This window comes from Engystomops pustulosus, chromosome 1 (assembly GCF_040894005.1).
Source record: "Engystomops pustulosus chromosome 1, aEngPut4.maternal, whole genome shotgun sequence".
In the NCBI taxonomy this organism is placed as follows: domain Eukaryota; kingdom Metazoa; phylum Chordata; class Amphibia; order Anura; family Leptodactylidae; genus Engystomops; species Engystomops pustulosus.
In genome coordinates, this window is record NC_092411.1 from 99,963,647 (window position 1) to 99,985,411 (window position 21,765).

A 21,765-nucleotide genomic window follows, 5' to 3' on the forward strand; every position below is an offset into this window, starting at 1 on the left:
GTCTTCAAAAGTCGCAAAAAATGACACCACCCACAGCTGCATACACCAAAGTATGAAAAAGTTATTAGCGCAAGAAGACGGCAAAATGAAGAATTTTTTTTTTGTACAGGAGGTTTTAATTTTTGTAAATGTATGAAAACATTATAAAACCTATACAAATTTGGTATCCATGTGATCGTATTGACCCAATGAATAAATTAGACATGTCATTTGGAGCGCACAGTGAAAGACGTAAAATCCACGCCCACAAGAAAACGGCGCAAATGTGTTTTTTCACCATTTTCACTGCATTCAGAATTTTTTTCCCGCTTCCCAGTATATGGCATAGACAATTAAATGCCATCACTATGAAGTGCAATTTGTTACGCAGAAAACAAGCCATCACACAGCTCTCTACATAGAAAAATAAAAAAGTTATAGATTTTTGAAGGTGGGGTGTGAAAAATAAAGACGCAAAAACGAAAAAGGGCCTGGTCCTTAAGGGGTTAATGGAGCAGAACGGTCATGCACGGCTGTATGCTCCATTAGTCTGATGGAGCGACAAGGGGTTACATACAAATGTAATTGGATGTAATGGTACGTCCTTGCAGGAAGATACTTCCCACACCGGGACGTTCTATTACGTTCCGCTCCGAACAGAGCCTGCACCAGAAGCAACGGCGTCAGCTGTATATTACAGCTGATACCATGCTCTAATAAATCGCACAGCACAGGGGGGTCGGATCCTACTGGTAAGCACTGGGGAATGGGGTTCCGATCCACAAGTCGCATATACACCGAGGTCATGCAAGGCTGTGGCGGAGAGGAGTTGTGCCAATTACTATTTCAAAGATTTTTTTTTTTTTTTTTAAAGTGTAAAATTTGCTAATTTTGGAGCTGGCCCTTTTCCCATCCCTGTTATTATGAGAATATTGAATTTTTGGGAACAGTATGGCCATATAATTATATAATGTAAATTAAACAAAAAAAAGAAAACACAAACCAGAAGATGTGGGCTTTATTTCTTTTGTATTTTTATTTGCTACTACCCTAATAGTCCCCACTAGTGACACTACTGGAAATGAGAACATTGGCCCAGGCTCAGTGCGTCTAAATATTAGGTAATGAAAGCACAAAACCACACACAAAAAGGTGGCATTGTATCCCTGAGGAATCTCACTTTATTGTTTAGAACAGGACTGAACAATCACGGTGTCATTTACAAGTGCTGCTCAACAATTCGAGTGTTCAGTAAAAAGTCCCCAAATCTAGCACAAAAAAAAAAAATCGCAAACGGGGAAAAAGGTACAAAAAGTTTTTTTCTTTTATTTGTTTACACGTCTCCAAGGTCTGAAAAACACCATGTACACCTCACTGCTAGAGAGAAAAAAAAGCAATGGAAATGGAAAAAAAAAAAAAACAAGATGAAAACAAAAAAAGAAAACCACCACACCTTTATGGTGCCTGGAGTCAGAAGAGAGGGCAGTGAGGAGAATGGCGACTCCTGACACTTTAAACAAAAGAACATCGCAAATAAAAAAAAATGTTACATTTTACAAGAAATCCTAGGAGAGCAGCACGAGAAATAGGAAAACGGCAAGCGATAAGAGGCAGCAAGGGGATTGGTCAAGTGCACGTAGGGATACAGGCAAACCACCCAGCTCCGGAGACCGGCAGTGTCACTTTAACCACTTAACTGCCGCAGAGCATCACAAAGTCCATGAAATAATGGAAGGGTCTGTAGATACAATGAGAATGTCTTTGTAGGAACAATAAGTGGAGTATTTTTTATGTTGTGAAAATTCACAAAGGATTTCATTTTTGTGACCAGCCCAGTTAGGAGGACATGATAAAATAATGCCATATTGGTCCATTTAACCATCACATAGCATCCCAGTAGTCTGTAGCAGCAGAAGCACAGGTGACACACCTCAGACTCAGGGCAAGTGAAGGGAGAAATTTTGAATTCTGGGAACAGGACAAAATAAGGAGGAATGAGTAGAAAGATGGGACATTAGAAAAGGGAGGGGAAATGTGAGTTGGGAAAAGGAAGGGGTCTTGCTAGTGTTACTTCCTCCTCTTCTTTGATGGGGTAGGTGCATGTCCGTGACCCTTTCTCTTCTTAGAGTTACTTTGTTCCTCCTCTTCTTCATAACGACTTTCACGGTCAGCTGTTAGGATTAGAAAACAAAGAAGTTAACATACATCAGGCCAGTTCACATCTTGGTACTCTCCATCGAATTTACTGAGCCAAAACCAGATATGGAGAGGACAGAGGTAAACTCACAGTTTGCACCTCTTCTGTGTGTTCCACTACTCCTGATATTGGCAAATAACAGATAATAAAAATTTGATCTTGCCCCAAACAAGTCAACATAGCAGAAAATTGCATGTCATCACCTGTACTTGTCACTGTACAGATGCGTGAATGGCTTTTAAAGCACATTGACTACCTAAAACTGCAATATCTCATACACATTCTTGCTTGATGTTTTAGATTTATTGTTAAAGGTGTATTCAAGATTATTAAAGGTTGATATAATGTATACTGTGTGACTCTGAATATGCTTATATACAACTAGAAACCCCCTCTGAAGAATACAGACAATAGAAAATATATGAAAAAAATCAATTATACATATTTACTCCATTTTCCTGGAATTATTTCTCTGGTCAACCAGGGAGACTTTGAAGGGGCAACAGTTGATAAAGTTCCTATTTTATTACTGAAGGAATCAATGGCTTATCATGCACCAATACGCTTGTATAAAGCAAAATATACTTTCTACACAATTTAATGCTGCTATATCAACACAACTCAAGTAGACTAGCTTGAAGAAGATTGTAACTTACACAATGGCAATGTTACTGAAGCCGCATTGATTCGGGGAAGATTGACCACCACTGGACACAAAAGCCAGTGCAACATACAAATTTCATGACAGAGGTATGTTGAGCTACGCTGTAGAGTGTCTGATTTGGCTAGAGATCATTAATATATAATAAAATATAAAAATGCAAGTCAAAGCCCCCCATTAAAATAAAAAAACACCACCTTTCCTAGCTTCTTCTTCTAGCTCATCCCAGTCTTTGCCGCTCTCTTCATCACTGCCTAGAGAGTCTTCACTGTAGACTGCAAATAGAAATAGAAGTTTGTAAATAGTTCAGTCACTTGCTATACATTTTTATTAGTCCATTAGTGCTCACAACAATTTCTACTAGACTACTTAGGCTGCCATCACAGGGAGAGCATCATTAATCCAAACATTTACCCGATTCTTCTGTTTCATCTGAATAATCCTCATCACTGTCTTCCTCCTCCTCCTCATATTCATCCTCAGAGGGGTTAAATGTCTCATCTTCTACTTCAGACTCTGAACCACCAGCTTCTGCATCACTGCCCTAAAGGTGAAAATTCAATGTAGAGCAATTGGAGGGGTGGGGGGACTGGTTGCATATCAGAGACTTAAAACAGGGTTTTTTTGTTTTGTTTTTTTTGCACAATGCTGGATCTCTTCTATTTAGAACATACTGATCTTTTATTTTCCAAGAATGTTTGCTGTGTTGAATTCTTTTATATGATAGTCAAAGTTCTGAACTTCAATCAGCTTGTGTCAGGCTTGTTTTGGTCACCCAGTCTATTGACCGCTAAAAGGTGTATTGGATTTAAGCTACAATTACATTTTTCTCTCACCTCTCCTTCAGGCTCCAGGAAAGACCAGCCACCCTGTTCAAAGAAACCTTCAGGGTCATCCACAATGGTTTTCATAATTTTTGTCCAGTTCAGGGACTGCACTCCCTCTGTGTATTTAAGATCACATGAGCTAGAGGAGACAATATGAGAGCACATTATAGCAACTCATTTTCACTGGTAGCGCAGGTCACAAAAAGTCAACTATAGGTGCCCGTAAATCCATAAATACTTACTTTAGCCATTCTTTAATAGGATCAAGAGATGCCACAGGAATGGCATTGATCATAGTGACCTTCTTATTATAGTCCTTGTAAACGATGACCATATCAAAGTTCTTAAGGTGAAACTGGACTCTCTCAAAGTGTACAAGCTCAACCTCGTCTAATGTTACAACAAATGGTGGCTGTGAAATAAACCAAACATTAATAAAAAAACAAATAGGGCCATTTGAATGCCAATGCGTCTTATAACATTGTGTTAATACTCACCCATTCTGTTGTGTTTACAAGAGCACTGCTAGTTGGTTGCAAGAGACATGTACTTCTGTATGGGGCTCCATTGAACCTGGAACATAGACATGAAATTTATAGAAATCTGACAATTTTTGTCAATGGGCTACTGCAGAGATAGATTCTTACCCCAGGTCTCTGAATGGAACCTCAAATTCCAGATCCTCCTTTGTTAAAGATTCAACCTTTTCAATGAAGTTTTTGAAGGCAGTTTTCAGTTTGTGCCTCATTTCTCTCTCCAACTACATCATGAAAGACAAAATGAGGTTTATGTTCTGGATAAAATTTACACATTTAAAAAGAAATTTCAGTACAGCCATAGCAAATGACAACTTATCTACATAGGCAAGATAACATTGTCAAGAGAGACTGTGCATATTGAACGCTGGAGCAAGAATTAAAGAATAACTGTAAAGGCTCTTGGAATGTAAAACAACTTTGCCAATTATCTTTATTACCTATATGCAGGAGATTATTTGCTATAGCCCTCACATTAACTCATTGCTGCTAAGGCTGCCTCCTCTCCATTTGCTGACAAGCACTATGAATCCGTATGTTGTTTACACTTTGTTTCTGGTCGGTTTCCTAGGAGGGGAAGAGCTGCTGCTTCCAGCTCACAGTGCAAGAGGTCATGCGTCAGTGAATGTAGCAGAGCTGGAAGCGTACAGAACTGTATGCAGATGTCTCCTGTACAGAATAGTGAGGTCCAAGATCTCCCTGCTCGCTCCCCTCCATCCAAGTTCATCTGTCTCTGCTCTTCTCTTTGTTACCTTGTTATTGGCAGTATCAGCTATGTCCAGATAAGCTATTAACCCTTAGTGCTCACACAGCACAGGCTATAGACTGCATGTAACTGGGGTACTAATGATTTCTACCACTTATTACATGTCCCCTGCCCCTCCATGTGATGGAAGCTGCCAGGCTAGTCACCATACACATCCTGTACGTGCTGGACATGTGCTCTGTGAATGTACCCTGCTCCTCCATGTGAGGGAAGCTGCCAGGATGTCACCATATACATCCCGTATAATTTTTGGCAAACACTTTCGTAACAGAAAATGCCATAACTTTGGAAAGAAAAGGACGAGCAGCACGAAGTAGGCGTTGTTCTGTTTAGTCTCAAAGGGGGAATCACATTAATAATTTGGTAAAATCTCTATAGCTTTACAGTTACGCTTTAAGAGATTGGATACTGTTGAAAATCAGCATTACAAGCCTTACAATAATTTCCTCTTAAACTGTAGAAACATTTTTTGTCAAATAAAAGTCAACAAATTTTTCATCCATTTAAGTGGAACAAAGTGGAATAATTTTGTTAGCATTCAAAGACTGCAGGAAACAAACTATGGTGGAAGCAAATCACAATAGCATTTGCTATGTAGAAGAGAAGTTATGGCACATGTATAAGCATGGAACTACCAACCTGTTCTGCATACAGGTCATCACGGTCATGCATGTGCTGGTGCTTTCCAAGATCTGTTGTGATTTCGCCAACTTCTGTATAGAACTGGACATCTGTGTGTCTCTTTTTGCCAAACATTATGGCATTCTGCACAAACAAAAGGAAGCATATGTTTAAAATGGGATAGATATAAATATTAATAAATATTATTGTAGTTTTTTTTTCTCTCTCTGCCGGTCTATACCTTAAGGTGGAAATGAAGCACAATGATCATCTCTCCATCACAAGGCTGAAAGATGGCATGTTTAATGTTGTTATACAAAATATCCACTTTATCTCCTCTTACCGATGTGAAACGGAAACCTAAATAGTGAACAGAATAAAAAAAAAAAAAAAAAAAAAAGTGTAATAAAAATGAATGTATTATCTACCAGTAGATGTTTATGTCTCATATGACGATTCGTAATTGAATTACCACAATATATATATATATATATATATATATATATATACACACACACATATATTTATATACACATACATACATACATACACATATATATACATATATATATATATATATATACACACTAAAGAGGTTCTTTGGGTTTGTTCTTAAGTTGAATTTGTATATACCGTATTTTTTGCCCTATAGGGCGCACCGGACTATAAGGCGCATTAGTCCGATGCGCCTTATATATGTAATAATTACATATATAAGGCGCATCGGACTAGAAGGTGCGGGGTCCGGGGGCGTGGCGGAGACCCGACGGGACGCGGCGACGCGACGCGGAACGCGGGGAAGGTGAGCGGGGAAGGTGAGGGGGAGGTGGAGGAGGGCAGCGGACCATACTTACATAGGTCCCCGCTACCGGAGACAGCAGATCTCCAGCGGGAACTGCAGACCACGCGGCAGAAGTTGTTCGTGCCGCGTGGTCTGCAGTTCCCGCTGGAGATCTGCTGTCTCCGGTCTCCGGTAGCGGGGACCTATGTAAGTATGGTCCGCTGCCCAGCGCCATACATAGGGCGCACCGGACTATAAGGCGCACTTTGGATTTCCACGGAAATCCAATGCTTTTAAGTGCGCCTTATAGTCCGGAAAATACGGTAAGCCGACCCAAGTATAAGCCGAGGCCCCTAATTTTACCACAAAAACCTGGTAAAACCTATATACTTTTTACTCGAGTATAAGCCGAGTTTGGGGTTTCAGCACATTTTTTTGTGCTGAAAAACTAGGCTTATACTCCAGTATATAAGGTATTTTATAATTAAAGCTGCAGACAAAAGTTTTATGTCCCAGTGACAATTATATTTTCAAAGTGTTGTGCTGTCATAAGAACAAGGATTATTAATAAATCTTTATTGCAGACACCTTACAGCTGATCATTGGAGCCTGGGACTATAGTAAAGCATCCAGAGAGCTACACCAGAGGTCACAGTGGGCATGGAGGTCTGTCTGTAACTCAAGTGCTCTTAAGACGGGGGACAGCATGTACTTAATTAACTCCTTAACGACTTGGCCATTTTGCACCTTCCTGACATAGACCATTTTTAAATGCAAAAAAATTATACTTTTGGAGGGACCTGCTGGGTCCACTAAAGGACCAAATAATCGTAACACCCCATAATTTATCTCATTATTGAAACTACACCTCTCACTGTATATTATAAAATCAACCTTTGTAAAAAAAAATACCAAAATCTTCACAAAGTTCGAGGGGGTCTCGGTGAAGGGACCCCCACAGATCACTAGAACGGGGGTTTGATGATCTCTGGGGGATCTGTGGGGGCAATCCTCAAATGTATTTTACCGTGTTACAGTCGGGTCCTGCTCAGAGGCACTCAGCAGAACCCCAAGGCTGTCAATCCATGGAAGCCCCTTACATGTCACAGTTATGCTGCCCCTGCAGTACTATTATGTCCTTTGTCAGAAAGGGGTTAAATGGGTTAATGGCACTAATTTGAATTCAGGATTACAAGTGTTTAAGGAGAGGTTTTGCTTTTTACTATTCACACTTACCATTTACATGGGCCTCAAGAGAACCTTGCATTCGTTTTTGTGCAATATTGGGTCTAATGTACAGGTCTTTCAATTTAGGGTTACTCCGATTCAGATTAATGACAAGAGAATCTTGCTTTACAATGCCCTATAAAATGATTGAAATGCATCAATGAATATTCCTAGAAATCAGGAATCAAAGATAAAGACACAAGCCAGTCTTCTTTCCTCACCTCTTTCTCCTTCTCTTCGGCCTCTCGTGTCTTGTATCTTTTCTGCACCTCTTTAATAATTCGGAAAGCATTCTGCAAGTTTACTGATGGCACAGCAGTCTCTCCTGGAGTCTTCATATTGGAGGCTCGGTACGTTCTAAGTTAAAAACAAGATTTATGAATACAAATTGAAGGGAAAAAAAAATCTCTATGCAAAGGTCTTGACAGACTTATTACTTACATTTCCTTAACAAATGTGGCATCTGGGTTGGGAAAAATGTTGCCTTCATTTCGGCCTAAAGCACTACCAGGGCAGTAGAAATTAATTCGGAGATAAGTGTAGTCTCCTTCAACTGACATACTAATGTTCTGTGCAGAAAAGACAAACAATGTGAAATGATCTTGAATGCCATCAAACAGTACAGATGTGCATGCAAAATGTAGATACAATTGATAACATATTGACTTTTTCATACCTGACAGCTAAGACATAAAGGCAGCAATATGCCTCTATTCGGATTTCACATTTCTATATAGGTGTAGGGCACTAAAGTCAATCTGTCCATTGAACATGCTTTCCTACGTAAAAAGGTACAGCTACAGGTTGGTACTCCTAGTAGAAAAAAAATGGCATAAAAAACGTTTTGTATGGCTTAATAAGAGCACTGACAGAATACTGCAGATGCAGAGTGACGAAGTTGCTGTATTTACATATTGCATATACAATCTATCAGTCCCCTGAGGAAAAAGGCCAGGGCAAGAGGTCTCCCTCGTAAATACACTGGACTCATGAACTTCACAATATTGTATTTGTGCAATGCTCCTATTAAAAAGGCTCCTATTATTCTAAATCAATATTACTAGAAGTACCAACATGCTAGAACCACAAAGGCCAACATGTACAAAAGCTTTAAATATACCTTTTCATCAAATATCTGCTCACGTACCTGTAAATTCTTTATCTTTAGTAACCAAATGATTTGCACTAAAGTGGAACTACTATTATATAATTACAATCTTGTTTGTGGCCAGCTATGATAAGTGAAGAGGCCTCTATTCTGCTACATTGTGCATGGCAAACACAGCTCAACAAGTCTACAGGCCATTTACTTTGGCACAGGGGTCTTCAGAATTTACTAAGCTGTTGATTAAGCAAATGCATTGCCGTACAGTTCACACATCACATGCTTGTTTACCTTAATGGTGGCAATATGGAAGGGAGTAGCAATTCCAAACACAGGCATAATCACAGTCTCGTATTTCTTGTCTATATGAATTTTCATCTCTCGAATTTCTGGTTCTTTTGGCATTTGAGATGCATTTTTGTAGGAAACATTGGATTTCCGAGCCCTGAATAAAGAAATAATTATTGCCAGTAAATAAAACTGTAAAAAAAAAAACTGTAAAAACTGTAACAAAACAAGTTAGGCGCTATCCTCCGTGATGAGACCCCCACAGATCACAAGAGCAGTCCGCAGAATGAGCAAACCAACAGGACGTGCACAACTGAGCTCCATAGAATTGAATGGGGCAACCCGGCCATGCGCATCCTGCTGCTCTGCTCATCTCGAGGAGCGACTAGGGGTCCGTTGGATTCACTGAGACCCACACCAATCAGTAAGTTAAGCCCAAACTTGTTTCGTGGGAAAATCCCTTTAACAGGTCAAGGACTGTCTATAGAAAATGTCTGTCATAAAGAGGTTAGGGCTATATGGAGAAGTAGTCAACCTGTTAGTTTCCGTGGATAAAGACTCATTTCATATAAACAGCAGCTTCACCCGGGCGCACCACCATAATACGGTCAATCCTTACATCATCATGAGGGGTTATTGACTGATTGACATGACAGCTAGGGAGCCTCTGGGAGGCTGCAAATTGACGCTCTTTATCACAGCCTGCTGAAGACAGACTGTAATAAAAGATCTGTATATTCACATTATATACCAATATAGTTGTATATTGCATGAGCTAGTGAAAATGACCTGGTCCTTAAACGGTTATTATCACAGTATCCAAGATTACCTGCACCAGTAAGGCCCAGTTATGTTAGGTCTTCTGTTATTTTAAGCAAACTCAGGGGTGGTCAGATAAGCAGAACATATGCAAGTCTTTCAGTTGTACCTCACCTCTGTATAGATGCTGGAAACAGAATTAATGTGGTGATCATGACCAGGGTTGCATACAAGAATGAAGCGATGCGCCAATTACAAGACACGGACACATATATCCCCTTGAAAGGTAACCCTACACCTAGGTATCAAGATAGACTTCGATCCTTTTTAAGATGGGGAGTGTAACAAAAAGTTATATCAGAAAAGACGGCAACCAAATTGCTCCCTCTGAGTCCAAAATATCCATGTTGGTATTTCCTCCCCAAAGTGCACAAAACGCTTGTTAACCCGCCCGGCCGACCAATTGTGGCAGGGATGGGGTCTTTATTTGAACCCCTGTCACAATACCTGGACTGTCTACTTCGTCCTTTATTGGTTAACATACCCTCGCACCTTAAAGATACAAATGCTTTCTTAAAAGTCCTAGAACATCTACAGTGGCAAGAGACACACTGTTTGACTTCAATAGACTTAGAAAGCCTATATACACGCATCCCACAGGATCTGGAAGTAGAATGCGTTAGAGAAGTGCTGATTAATGCTGGGCAGAGCAATAAATATATTGAATTTGTGTGTGAGGGCCTCAGTTTGGTACAGTCACATAATGCCTTCACGCTCGATGGGAAGTGGTTTGTCCAAAAGACCGGTACAGCAATGGGCACACCGGTGGCTTGTACTTTCGCCAACATTTTTTTGGCGTGTTTTGAAAGCCATTATATTTTTTTCTTGGACAACCCATATGCATCGAATGTGAAGGCATACCATCGCTATGTGGACGATGTCTTCCTGGTTTGGGAAGGATCCCAATCCACCTTTTTGGACAGCACGAACACTATGAACATGCGTTTCACAGCATTTGGCAGTAAAAGCCTAGAGTTTCTAGACGTCCTGGTGTCAGTCAGGGGGAACTCTATCCACCACAGCCTTTCGTAAGCCCACAGCTACCAATTCTATTCTGCATTATAGTAGTTTCCATCCTGAACATACAAAAAGTAACCTTCCCTACTGCCAATTTTTACGGTTGAGAAGGATTAACAGTGATGAAAACAGGTTCCTAGTACAGGCAGAGGAATTGAGAAGTAGGCTGTTGGAACGGGGCTATCTGCTGAGCTTATTGGACTCTGCACAGAGAAAAGCCATGGAAATGTCACGTAAGGAATTACTAGGAAATAAGAGCAAAAGAAAAGGAGGAGACAAGGTTGAGAGTAAAGACACTAGATTTGCTTTTACTTTTGATAACAACCCATGTGAGAATGTGATATGTTCAGAAATTCATAAAAATTTGCAAATCTTAGGACAGGACCCGGATCTAGGGAACATCTCAGCCAACAGACCCCTAGTGACATTTAGGAGAAGTAGGACCATCAGAGATAGATTGGTACACAGCAGGTTCTCACCCATGGGCGCCACTTGGCTCCAGGGATGTGCTCCTGCTGGTAACCACAGGTGTGGCCACTGTAACTATTGTACCTTGAATGGCCAACTGAAGGTCATCAGTTTTGGAGGTATAGAACATGCTGTCAGGTCGTTTATTACATGTCGTTCTGATTTTGTAGTTTACGTGGTGTATTGTCCATGCGGAAGGTTTTATATTGGCAAGACAATCAGAAAAATGTTTACTCGTTTTAGGGAACATTAAAGGTCCATCATAAATGGTAATGGCAGCCCTCGGCTTGTGGAGCATATACAGAAAGAACATGGAGGGGATCCGGGGGTGTTGAAGTTCTCTGGAGTTGAGCGAGTCAATTGCCCCACAGCAGGAGGAGATCGTTCTTTACTTCTCCTCCAGCAAGAAAGCAGGTATATTATAAAATTCAGAGCGTTGGGACCTCTGGGCCTGAATGACCGTAATGAACTTGGGGTGTTTTTGTGAGGACGCTTTACCCTGGTTACTTTGCCCCTTTCCATCTATTTAATCCACTACGTTATTATGTATGTGTATCTGCATGTCCCTTTTTTTTTTTTTTTTTTTTGTCCTCAGCCATTGGCCATATGCTGTGTACCCACTTAAGAGGTCTGTACTATTGAGATTATAATGAAGCCATTAATACATTAATAATATGAATGCCGTAGCAACTTTTGTTGCAGTAGACATAATTAATTTTCTCCTCTGTCCAGGTCAGTACTCATACATGTTCCATGTGAGGTCTATATTTATGACTGTGTGCATGCATCATAAGTTCTTTAACCTATAGCAGTGATGGCGAACCTTTAAGAGACCGAGTGCCCAAACTATAACCAAAATCCACTTATTTACCGCAAAGTGCCAACATTGCATCTTAGGGTGAAGACACACATGGCGTTTTTACTAAGTGTGTTTTCAGATCGTTAAAAACGCATGCGTTTAAAAAAAACGGCTGCGTTTTTTAACGCATGCGTTTTTAACTATCTGAAAACGCACTTAGTAAAAACGGCCCAAAAACGCCATGTGTGTCTTCACCCTTAAGCAGTAACTTATTGCTACATGCTCTTCAGCATCTATCAATCATATCGGCCCCTTGAGGCCATTTTAAAATAGCGCTGATTGCAGCATCTCTTAAATTGCCTGGGTCTGCAGGAAGATTTGGTGAATTTGTCCCTGTTTAGTGAGCTCTGTCTTGGGGTCATTGGCCTGAGTGCCCACAGAAAGGGCTCTGAGTGCCACCTCTGGCACCCGTGCCATAGGTTCGCCACCACTGACCTATAGTATAAGGTGGTCCATCCTTTTGTTTGTTTTTAATGTCAAGGTGGTACCTCATGTCCATATGAACAACTAGGCAAGGTTGCTGGGACCTGTGGTCTTCCCACTTTTGATTTTAATTACTTACCTGTTTGCATGTGATTGTGTTTATCTTTTCTCACTTTGTATCATCATAGCTTGCATCTATTGTTATGATGCTGATATATTGCAAAACAGAGTATACATTGTATTCAGTCTTGGTGGCTCCGCCCACTGGTGGTCACATGAGTGCATATATGTGATGTCATCAGTGGGCGCCGCCATTGGCTTGAGAAAGCGCCACTGAGTGCGAAACGGCCCCGTTACCAAGGCTTGCTTCTCCCTGCATGTGATTTTATGCTTCTTCACCTGAATAAAGGACATTGCACTTTTCTAACAAGTGGGTGAATGCCATTACTTTCTTCTACATGTTGCTTATAGAATTGGCAGTCTCCGTAAGAATAACTCTTACTTCCCGACCCTAGTCAACAGCCTCTCACTCAGCCAAACCTGTTCCCTACAATGTACTTTAGAGACCCAAATAGGTCAAAACAAACAGTGCCATATACGGTTGGGAATCTGTTCCTTCTGGAATAGATATACTGGTTTGGTTTTAATCCCACTTCATGTCATTAGGCTTCCTGAATATCATGCTTGATGTCCAGGGAGCTGCATTACAAGGTAGCATAAATAGGCGCGGTTTTCTTTATCCTACCCGGGAAAATTATATGCATATTTTCCTAATTGCTGGAAAGACATTCACCCATTCTGTGTGTACAACCTAGCAAGGTTTTGGCTCAGAATAATTGAAAGAAAAACTGAAGACCTAATACAAATGTGAACTGGACCTTAAATTGTTAAAGATTAGGAACTCACTTCTGTGCCTGTTGTTCACCCTTTTGTTCCGTTAATCGCCGCCGTGCTTCCTCATTCAACTGTGTAGCAAGCTCTTTCTGATGAGTACGGCGCTTCTCTTCTGCCGTCATCTCATTCTATGGATGAAATTTCCAGAATCAAGAAAATACAGAATACTAAACACACACCAAAAAGAAAAATAAATAATATAACAGAAGAATTCTCCATATATTTCCCTCCTTAGATAATTTTATGCCTAACTTGAACATACCCTGGTTCTTTCTGTAAGTAGTGCTGCTGCTCGAGATCCCCGGCCAAGAAGGTCCTCAGCTTCATCTTTTTCTTCCTCCTCCTCCTCTTCATCTTCATTCTGACAAGACAGAATAGTCATTATATGGTACTGTGATTTGTAAAAATTCAAGTGTAATTTCAAGTAACAATATTTTAAGCTTTGAAGAGACATGTTTGATGAGAAAATTGATAAATTCATAATTTACCTTTAAAAAGATTCCCACATTCTTTACTTTCTTCTTAACACTGGTAAGAATAGTTGCTGGACCCTCCTAACAAAAAAAAAAAAAATCAAATGCTATTTTAGTTTTCATTTATTTCCACCAAAAACTCACAGAAATTTAAAAAATGCCTATTTAACAAAGTTCCCAAACTTTGGATATTTACCTCGTTAACCAGCACAGTATCTCCAACAAACAAGGCATACGTCTTTTCTTCTGGTTTCTTTCCTTCTTTGTTGGTAAGGTCTGCCAGGCCCAAGTGAACACTAAATACCATGCCTGAAAAGGAAGCAAACAAAGAACGATTTGGAGCAGCACTGTGGTATATTAAAAAAAAAAAAAAAAAAAAAAAACACACAAACTGGCACGTGCTAATGGTCAGACTTTACAAGCAGCAATCTTCAAAAAAATGGCAATGAAGCAGAACTCCATTGTAGAAGAAGACTTGATAATTCCTTCATGGAAAAGGCAAAACGTTGCTTGATGATTATGGTGGAATAAAGAATAAGGCTGCATTCAGACGCCCGTTGCCCGCCGTACCATAACACGGCAGGCACACGTCGGCGCACAGGGAGAGGAGGTGGAGGTGAGCGCTGCTCTCCATAGGGATATATGGTGCACGGCGCCGAATGCCGTGAAAAGATAGGACATGTCCTATCTTTTCACAGGGCACGGAGCCGTGCGGTGCCGCACCGCTCACGTAAGGCGCTGTGCGCCATTGCCTTCTTTGGGGGACGTATATCGGACGTATATATCTCCCCTATACGTCCGTCTGAATGTAGCCTTACACTTTTTCTACAACGGAGTGCTTCCTAAAAAGCCATGCCCAAAAAGGAATTAAGTCAGGAATAAAAAGAAAAATATATCTTGAGGTACAATAAGCATTTACTTAGAGAAAAACAATACACTGGATTCTTACCTTTCTTAAGTTTGTATTGATTTTTGCTGTTTATTACAAGAGATCCTTCCCGAAACTCTATTCCCATTGCAAAGCTGTACAGACAAAAATAAATAAAAAATTTCTAAAAAATGACTGTTCCCAAGGTGTGGGTTATCTGGTGCATTACTATATACACTGACATAAGTACTGCACATACCCCAAGTTCTTTGTGATCTTACTCATCAGATCAGGCTTCTGCTTCTTCACTTGATCCATAGTTGCTTGATAAATATCACTTATTTTTGCACCTGGAATTAATGCAAACAAATGTAAAAATCACCAATAATGATTCTCCTGATGCATACACACAACATATCCATATGGCCCCTTTTCTCCACCTATTACAAAGGGAACCCTATAGGCAACATATTGCAGCAGAGGAGAAAAATGCTCAGGAGTCACTTTATTCCAATTCAGTCTAATTAAGCTTCTTTCAATGATGAATGCAAAGGAGATAGCCCACTGGCTTCAGGAATATGCATAAATATAAAGAAAAATGCTTTCCTGCAGCCAAAATCTGATATGATCAAAAATAGATTTTCTCTAAACGCATAGGGTATGCTGTGAACAATTTTAGGATTTGTAACCAATGAAGAGGGTTGGATGCTAAATTATATTTATTGGACAATTAACATCTATGGACTTTAGAGTTTCAACAGAGATGGCCATTAGGTTTGTCGTGAAAAGCCATCTATCTTAACTGACTATGGCACCAAAATGTATGTAAAGAGTATTTTGCCCTGTAATCTGAGAAGTTTTTATCATATACTTGCTAAGCTACTGCTGTAAATTTACTGAGGGCCTTCACCTATAGGAGCGAACTAGCTGTAACCAGAGGGGAGCGATTAGACCCAAAGGCCTGTGAAGCCATATCTCATCTGCCCATAAGGCAATCAACCAGCACGCAGAAATATGGTTCATTTAGCACGTACCATGCTTCAACTCTTTGCACATTTCCTCCTGCAACTGTAGCAAAAAATTGTAATTTTCCTGCATTTCTTGTGTGGGATCCACCATGAGCGTGCGCACCAGATTGGAGCAATAAGATTTATAGCGAACACCCATGGCACATGTGATGGCCCCGAAGTGCATGTGATTTTTATCACTGTGAGAAATAAGAAATACACATGAGATTTACCTGCAGCTCCAGGACAATTACTCATTTTAGTATATAAAGATTACAAACCCACCTGACCACACTGAATTTTAGATTGTAGGTGCCTCCACTCTGGATTATTGGAGGGTAACACATTTCAATGGTGGATGGATCCGTCCCACTCAAATATTTTTTATCTTCTATGGCTTTCTCCACAGACTCTGCTAGCTTGCTGTGCCGTACTTTCTATAAGGGGAGCAGAATTATTTGTACATCTCTTTCAGTAGTGACAAGGATTCACATTTCTTCTGAAATATTTCCTTACCTCATCTGCGTCCACAATTTCCATGACTCGCTCTTTAAAGAACTTATTGAAGACATCAGAGGTTATTAGAGCTGCCTTTTTCATCAGGTTTAGTTCCCCATCCTCTTTTACAGCAATTGTGTAAGCCACTGCTGCACTAATATCCACCTGTAGAACAAAAGACTATGAGACACCAGCTAATATCTTATGTACCATTCAGTGTTTGCTTATTTCAAGGCCAATTCACAAAATCTTCCATTTTACCACAGAATTAGAATTTTATAGTATGAAGTATGAGTTCATCCAGAGTTGCCTTGTGCTGGACCACAAGCAGCTTAAGTGAACCCAACCATCCCATAGAAAGGAGTACAACATGCTGTAATGATAGAACCAGACCTCTATAGAAAACACCATTATTGAATTCAATTCTTACAACAGATTAAAGGGAACCTGTCACCAGGAGACCCATTTTTTGCACTCCCCCTTATTGTACCTTTCACTTCCAGGTGCGCTGTTACTAGGCACTTGTCCCCGGAGAGTGGCTATAGAGGAGCAGTTTCCCTCCACCCTTAGCGACGCCCCCTACTCCTCTATAGCCACTCCCAAGTGATGGGAATTATTCATATATTTGAAAAGGACACAAAAACTTTTTGGCAGTGTACGTACTATGCTCTGTGGGGACTGGGTCTTCTGGTGACAGCTTTAACGTAACAGCTTAGCTATGCAGCTTCCCTAGGTAAGCATGTTAGGAAAATTGTTGCCTAGACCTCAGGGAGTGGAGCTCGCGTCTATGGCCACGAGGGTATAAATAGGAGTTACGTGAACACTCTTGTGAAACAGAGCAGAATTTGTCACCATGACCTATTGATGGCCTGGGTGCCCACGAAGAGGGCTCAGAGTGCCACCACTGGCACCAATGCCATAGGTTCGCCATCACTGCACAAGAGCCTGCACTGCATCCCTGGTACAATCCAGACTGTAGATTTCCTTTAAGGAGTTTTCACATGTAAATGAAATATTCAACAACAGCAAAAAGTTTAAGTGAACAAAGGGATTTTCAACATAAACAAGTTATAACAAACCTTGTCAAGGCCTTCTTTGTTCAGGCAGTCATACCAGCTTTTCATGAAATCTCCTGGGAACTTGTCCTTGCTAAAAACACCAATACGTTTCCCCTTCTTGCTTCCTCGAATGGCCTCAAGCATCTTGTCGAAGTTTGCCTTGTTGCCATCATTTTGCTATAGGACAGACAAGCAATAGTTACAAGACATGTGCATACATTACCTATTCATCTAACTACAGTGGTAAAGATTTGGCAGTGTGGAAATGTATTTTCTACAGCACTAGTAAGGCTCCGTTTACATCTCTAGTTGCGATTTCATTTCAGTGGCTCTTTGTTATGATGGAATTAATGGGGGGAGGCTCTCAAAGCGGTGTACCAAGTTTGCATGTTGTTATCCCAAATCCACAGGATAGGGGGATAACAATCTGACTGGCAAGGAACTACCAACAATACAGGGAATAGGGGGTCCTCTTCTCACTAATGGGTGGAGGTTTTACGAAGCTGCTATTGAAGGTGAAACACTTGACATGCACTTGATGTTTTTATGAAAAAAGGCCAATTTTATCTAAATGTTGTGTAAGTAGAACAATAAGAAGTGTTTATTGGACTATACCATGTGCATATATTTCCAACAGAGATGTCGGGATATGGGCTAAGGAAGAAAAAAAAAAACTGCCGCACATTCCCAGATATGCATGGTATTTTATGCCAAGGACGCCCTCCAGAGAGGAAATGTGGAAAATCCCTTAAAATAAGGTAATATGATGACTGTATTTCCCTGACTAAACACAAAGTTTGCGGTTATGTTCAGAATAGTCATGTGTGATGCACATACCTTCTCCCGGACTAGCAGTGTGATTGCTGGGGTGCCATTGGCATTCTCATTGCCTTTTGTGTTTGCAATCTGTTTAAGAAACTCCACTTTTTTCTTGCTGGCCATAAAGATAATTTTCTCCTCACAGAAAATCATTATTGTATCAGTTAACTCATAACCGAAAAGCCAAGTCTAACACAAATAGACAAAAAAAAAAAAAAACAGAGAACATTAGATGAGCAAAAACAGAAGGATCAGCAATTGTGGCATACAGAAATGTGGGATTTTGTAAGAAGCTCTTCACTGGCTGTAGCCCATAGTGTCATCTCACCTGTAGGGCAGTGGACTTGGCGTACACTATCTCCTCATCCACCCCTACCGATACCACAATGGCATCTACATTGGAAAAGTCATCTTCACCTTTCTGAAAAATAAAAATCAGCAATTACTACTAGATCCTATTACCCCTACAGACATAAATGTGGACATGTTACCCATGTTTTTGTCATGGCAGCCTCAGAAAGTCATATGCACTCATTGCTGCCTGCACAGAAACCACATGTCCCTGGCTACAGCGTCAGTATTAGCATGGCAAACTCATCACAGGCGATGCCAGACATTGGTGGGCACAATCTTCCCTCACCATACACAGAGAATTAGCCAGTGCAATGAATGGTTACATGTGTAGGTGAGACTTGAACTCATGGCCTCAGCGTTACAGGGACACAATGCTAACCACTCAGCCACAGTGCTGGCCAGAAACCCCCTATTGTCTCAGGTGACCTGAGGAGACAGCAGGAACAAAGTATTGAGGTTGTTTACACTCCTCACACAATTATGGAGCACCCACCATTAGGCTGATTAAACCAATCTGAAAACACCTGCATGTGACATATCCATGTGATGAGCATGTACAAGGCACACATCACACACATGTATATGTACACATACCAGTGGGGTACGAAGCACACATATCATGCCTATGTATGTCTACACAGATCCCCGTGGTGTGTGATATAACATACACATCCCAGTAGTGTAGGAGATATATATCATATATACACTGATCCCCGTGGTGTGTGATATATCATACACGTGTATATATACATATCCCAGTAGTGTAGGAGATATATATGATATATACACTGATCCCCGTGGTGTGTGATATATCATACACGTGTATATATACATATCCCAGTAGTGTAGGAGATATATATGATATATACACTGATCCCCGTGGTGTGTGATATATCATACACGTGTATATATACATATCCCAGTAGTGTAGGAGATATATATCATACACGTGTATATATACATATGCCAGTGGTGTAAGAGATATATACCATACACGTGTATATATACATATACGTATAGACCTCCATACACACTGAGGACTCTCTGCGGCTACATAATGGGCCGCTGGCGGCAGCACGTGACCCGGCCGGATGACGGCTCTGCCGGGGCACAGGACGCGTGTTTCCCGGGTCTGTGATGGACGATGTGAATAGGGAGCAGGAAGCAATGAGGGAGACATACACACAACCCGGGATGCATCACCTTCCAGTTGCTGTACAGACGCTTAATACGCCGGTAATAGGCCTCTTTATCCAGGTTCACCGCCATCCTGTCCACTGGCTCCCTCCCGGAGCAGGCCGGGCTTGCCGCCTGTCTTTCCTACTCTACTGGCCGGCTCAGCTGCCAGTCAGCCGGGGAGCTTTCCGGGAAACACCGCGGGCTGGATGATGGCCTGCACGGGCTTCAAGCAGCAACGCACAAGCGATGGCACGTAGAGCGGGAAATCCCGGCCTGCTACACAGAACCGGGGGGTGGAGAGAAAGGACCGCGAAAGGCGGAGAGCAGCGCCCACAGCGCCCCCTGCCGCCGGATATCAGCGCATCTGTTGTCTTGTTGGTGAATGGTGGCGAGGTTTACATGGCACCACAGATGGAGCTCTGCATTGTCACTTACACGCCAAGGGCACATATACTGAGAGGCTGCGGGTGCCGAAACTAACCAATCAAGACCATTCTTTCATTTTCCAATGTTCCCCTGATAGATAAGAGGTTTAATCTGATTGGTTGCTATAGGCAAGGGCTTCACTTGTCTTTTTATATAGTTTTTTTTTGTTGTTTTTAAATCAGCCCCAGATACCTTTAAGGGGTTGTCCACTTTTGGCAAATACTGCATATGGTTAACTAGTAAAAGTTATACAATTTTCCAATATACTTTCTGTAAAAATTCCTCACGGTTTTCTAGATCTTTGCTTGCTGTCATTCTATAGAAAGCTTCTATATTTTACTTCCTTGGGTTATGGGATACACATATGGCCAAACCCCCTCTCACTTGCATTTTGGATGCATTTAAAAACATGACAAAAACGTGGAAGTCCACCCTGAGCATACACATGCCCAAAACACTGTGGGTCACATTTATCAAAAGTATATCAAATATTTGCTGAAAGTTGACAACCCCTTTAAGATATGGACCCAATTTACATTTTAGGTCTTATAAATTTTTTCTGCATTTCTGATGCTCCATTACAGGCCCTTTGACCTGCCCTGTATCCCCCCCTTCCACTAGTATTCCCACACAGTATACAATGACTCTTACACTATACTAGTGATAGTAAGTCTAGCTCTTTATTGTGAGCTGGATCATTAGGCTCCACTCACTACAAAGGGACGGCTCCTCAACAATTCCCTATGTAATAACATAGGGAATCGTATTCAGGCAGCCATTTCCACTCCACTTTCAACCCGAAATTTTCAGGTTTGAAGTATGAAAAAGTTTTCGTACATGAGTTTTTTAAAAATCTCTATTAAAACACCTTAAAACCTGTATTGATTTGGTATTCCTGTAATCGCAGCTTTGACAGGTATTTAACTTGGGTTTGTGCTGGGATTATGTCGCGTGTGATCGGATTGTGGCGCAGCTGCGCTGGTTTCCATGCAACAGTAAATGACATCACTATTGTCCATTCCCTCTGCATATCCAGTACAGTTCTGCCTCACACACCTTCATTTTTCTCCTACATGAATTGATCCCTTAGCAAAGATATCTGAGGCTGTTCTGCTCACGGGTCCAACCACCCTTCCTCAGTTGTAAGGTGATCTCCACATTAATTGTTACAGGGGAGGATAACATGGCTGCCAGTACTATAGATGACAAAGTATAACAGAAGACTCAGAAGTCGTAACTGTTTAATCACACTTTATTAGAAGACGCCCAGCCTTCTATATAAAAAACAGAAATACTTTGCTTATGGCGTAACAGGTGATAGAACACTAAACTGCTATAGGTTAGCTTGAATATACTTGGAGCACCTCCGAGAAAATCATCCTAGACCATTTTCCCAAAATAATGTTGACAAGTTCTAAGTTTGTATTCTCTGAAAAGCACTGTTCTCCAGGGAACAGAAATGTATTACTATCCTACCCACAAATATACTGTGAAAGTTCCCCAGAAGTCAAAACATGACCTTCCAGCAGAAGCTACAGAAAGACAAAGGCTTGCAAAGACAAGCTATCACTGGGTACATTACACAAGATAGTGGATGAACATGAAATGGATGACA

At 40.9% G+C, this 21,765-nt stretch overlaps 1 protein-coding gene and 1 non-coding gene across 2 annotated transcripts; both read right to left on the reverse strand.

The window, feature by feature from the left end:
- Nucleotides 1-1,132: 1,132 nt before the first annotated feature.
- SUPT16H (SPT16 homolog, facilitates chromatin remodeling subunit) lies at nucleotides 1,133-20,151 on the reverse strand. The gene is made up of 26 exons (XM_072149980.1): nucleotides 19,749-20,151; nucleotides 18,520-18,612; nucleotides 18,210-18,380; nucleotides 17,394-17,549; nucleotides 16,333-16,479; nucleotides 16,102-16,253; nucleotides 15,844-16,016; nucleotides 15,069-15,159; nucleotides 14,891-14,964; nucleotides 14,138-14,250; nucleotides 13,957-14,022; nucleotides 13,731-13,829; nucleotides 13,481-13,596; nucleotides 8,992-9,145; nucleotides 8,037-8,164; nucleotides 7,817-7,952; nucleotides 7,605-7,731; nucleotides 5,829-5,947; nucleotides 5,606-5,731; nucleotides 4,312-4,424; nucleotides 4,162-4,237; nucleotides 3,907-4,076; nucleotides 3,674-3,803; nucleotides 3,252-3,381; nucleotides 3,035-3,112; nucleotides 1,133-2,150 (listed from the first exon to the last, which is right to left on the reverse strand). Exons 1-26 carry the CDS (start codon nucleotides 19,812-19,814, stop codon nucleotides 2,047-2,049), a joined length of 3,108 nt encoding a protein of 1,035 aa, XP_072006081.1. The 5' UTR covers nucleotides 19,815-20,151; the 3' UTR covers nucleotides 1,133-2,046.
- LOC140087859 (small nucleolar RNA U6-53/MBII-28) lies at nucleotides 18,700-18,797 on the reverse strand. Its single transcript, XR_011850039.1, has one exon. It is a non-coding gene; the product is annotated as a small nucleolar RNA U6-53/MBII-28 (small nucleolar RNA).
- Nucleotides 20,152-21,765: the final 1,614 nt, after the last annotated feature.

What these genes read in the sequence shown, in the direction of transcription:
- SUPT16H (XM_072149980.1), bottom strand. Translation starts at nt 19,814, where the DNA reads ATGGCGGTGAACCTGGATAAAGAGGCCTATTACCGGCGTATTAAGCGT. An exon ending in ATACTGTGCTGGTTAACGAG is followed by an intron (nt 14,023 to 14,137) that starts GTAAATATCCAA and finishes TTTTTTTGTTAG; the next exon opens with GAGGGTCCAGCAACTATTCT. An exon ending in TCCTGGAGCCTGAAGGAGAG is followed by an intron (nt 3,382 to 3,673) that starts GTGAGAGAAAAA and finishes TTTCACCTTTAG; the next exon opens with GGCAGTGATGCAGAAGCTGG.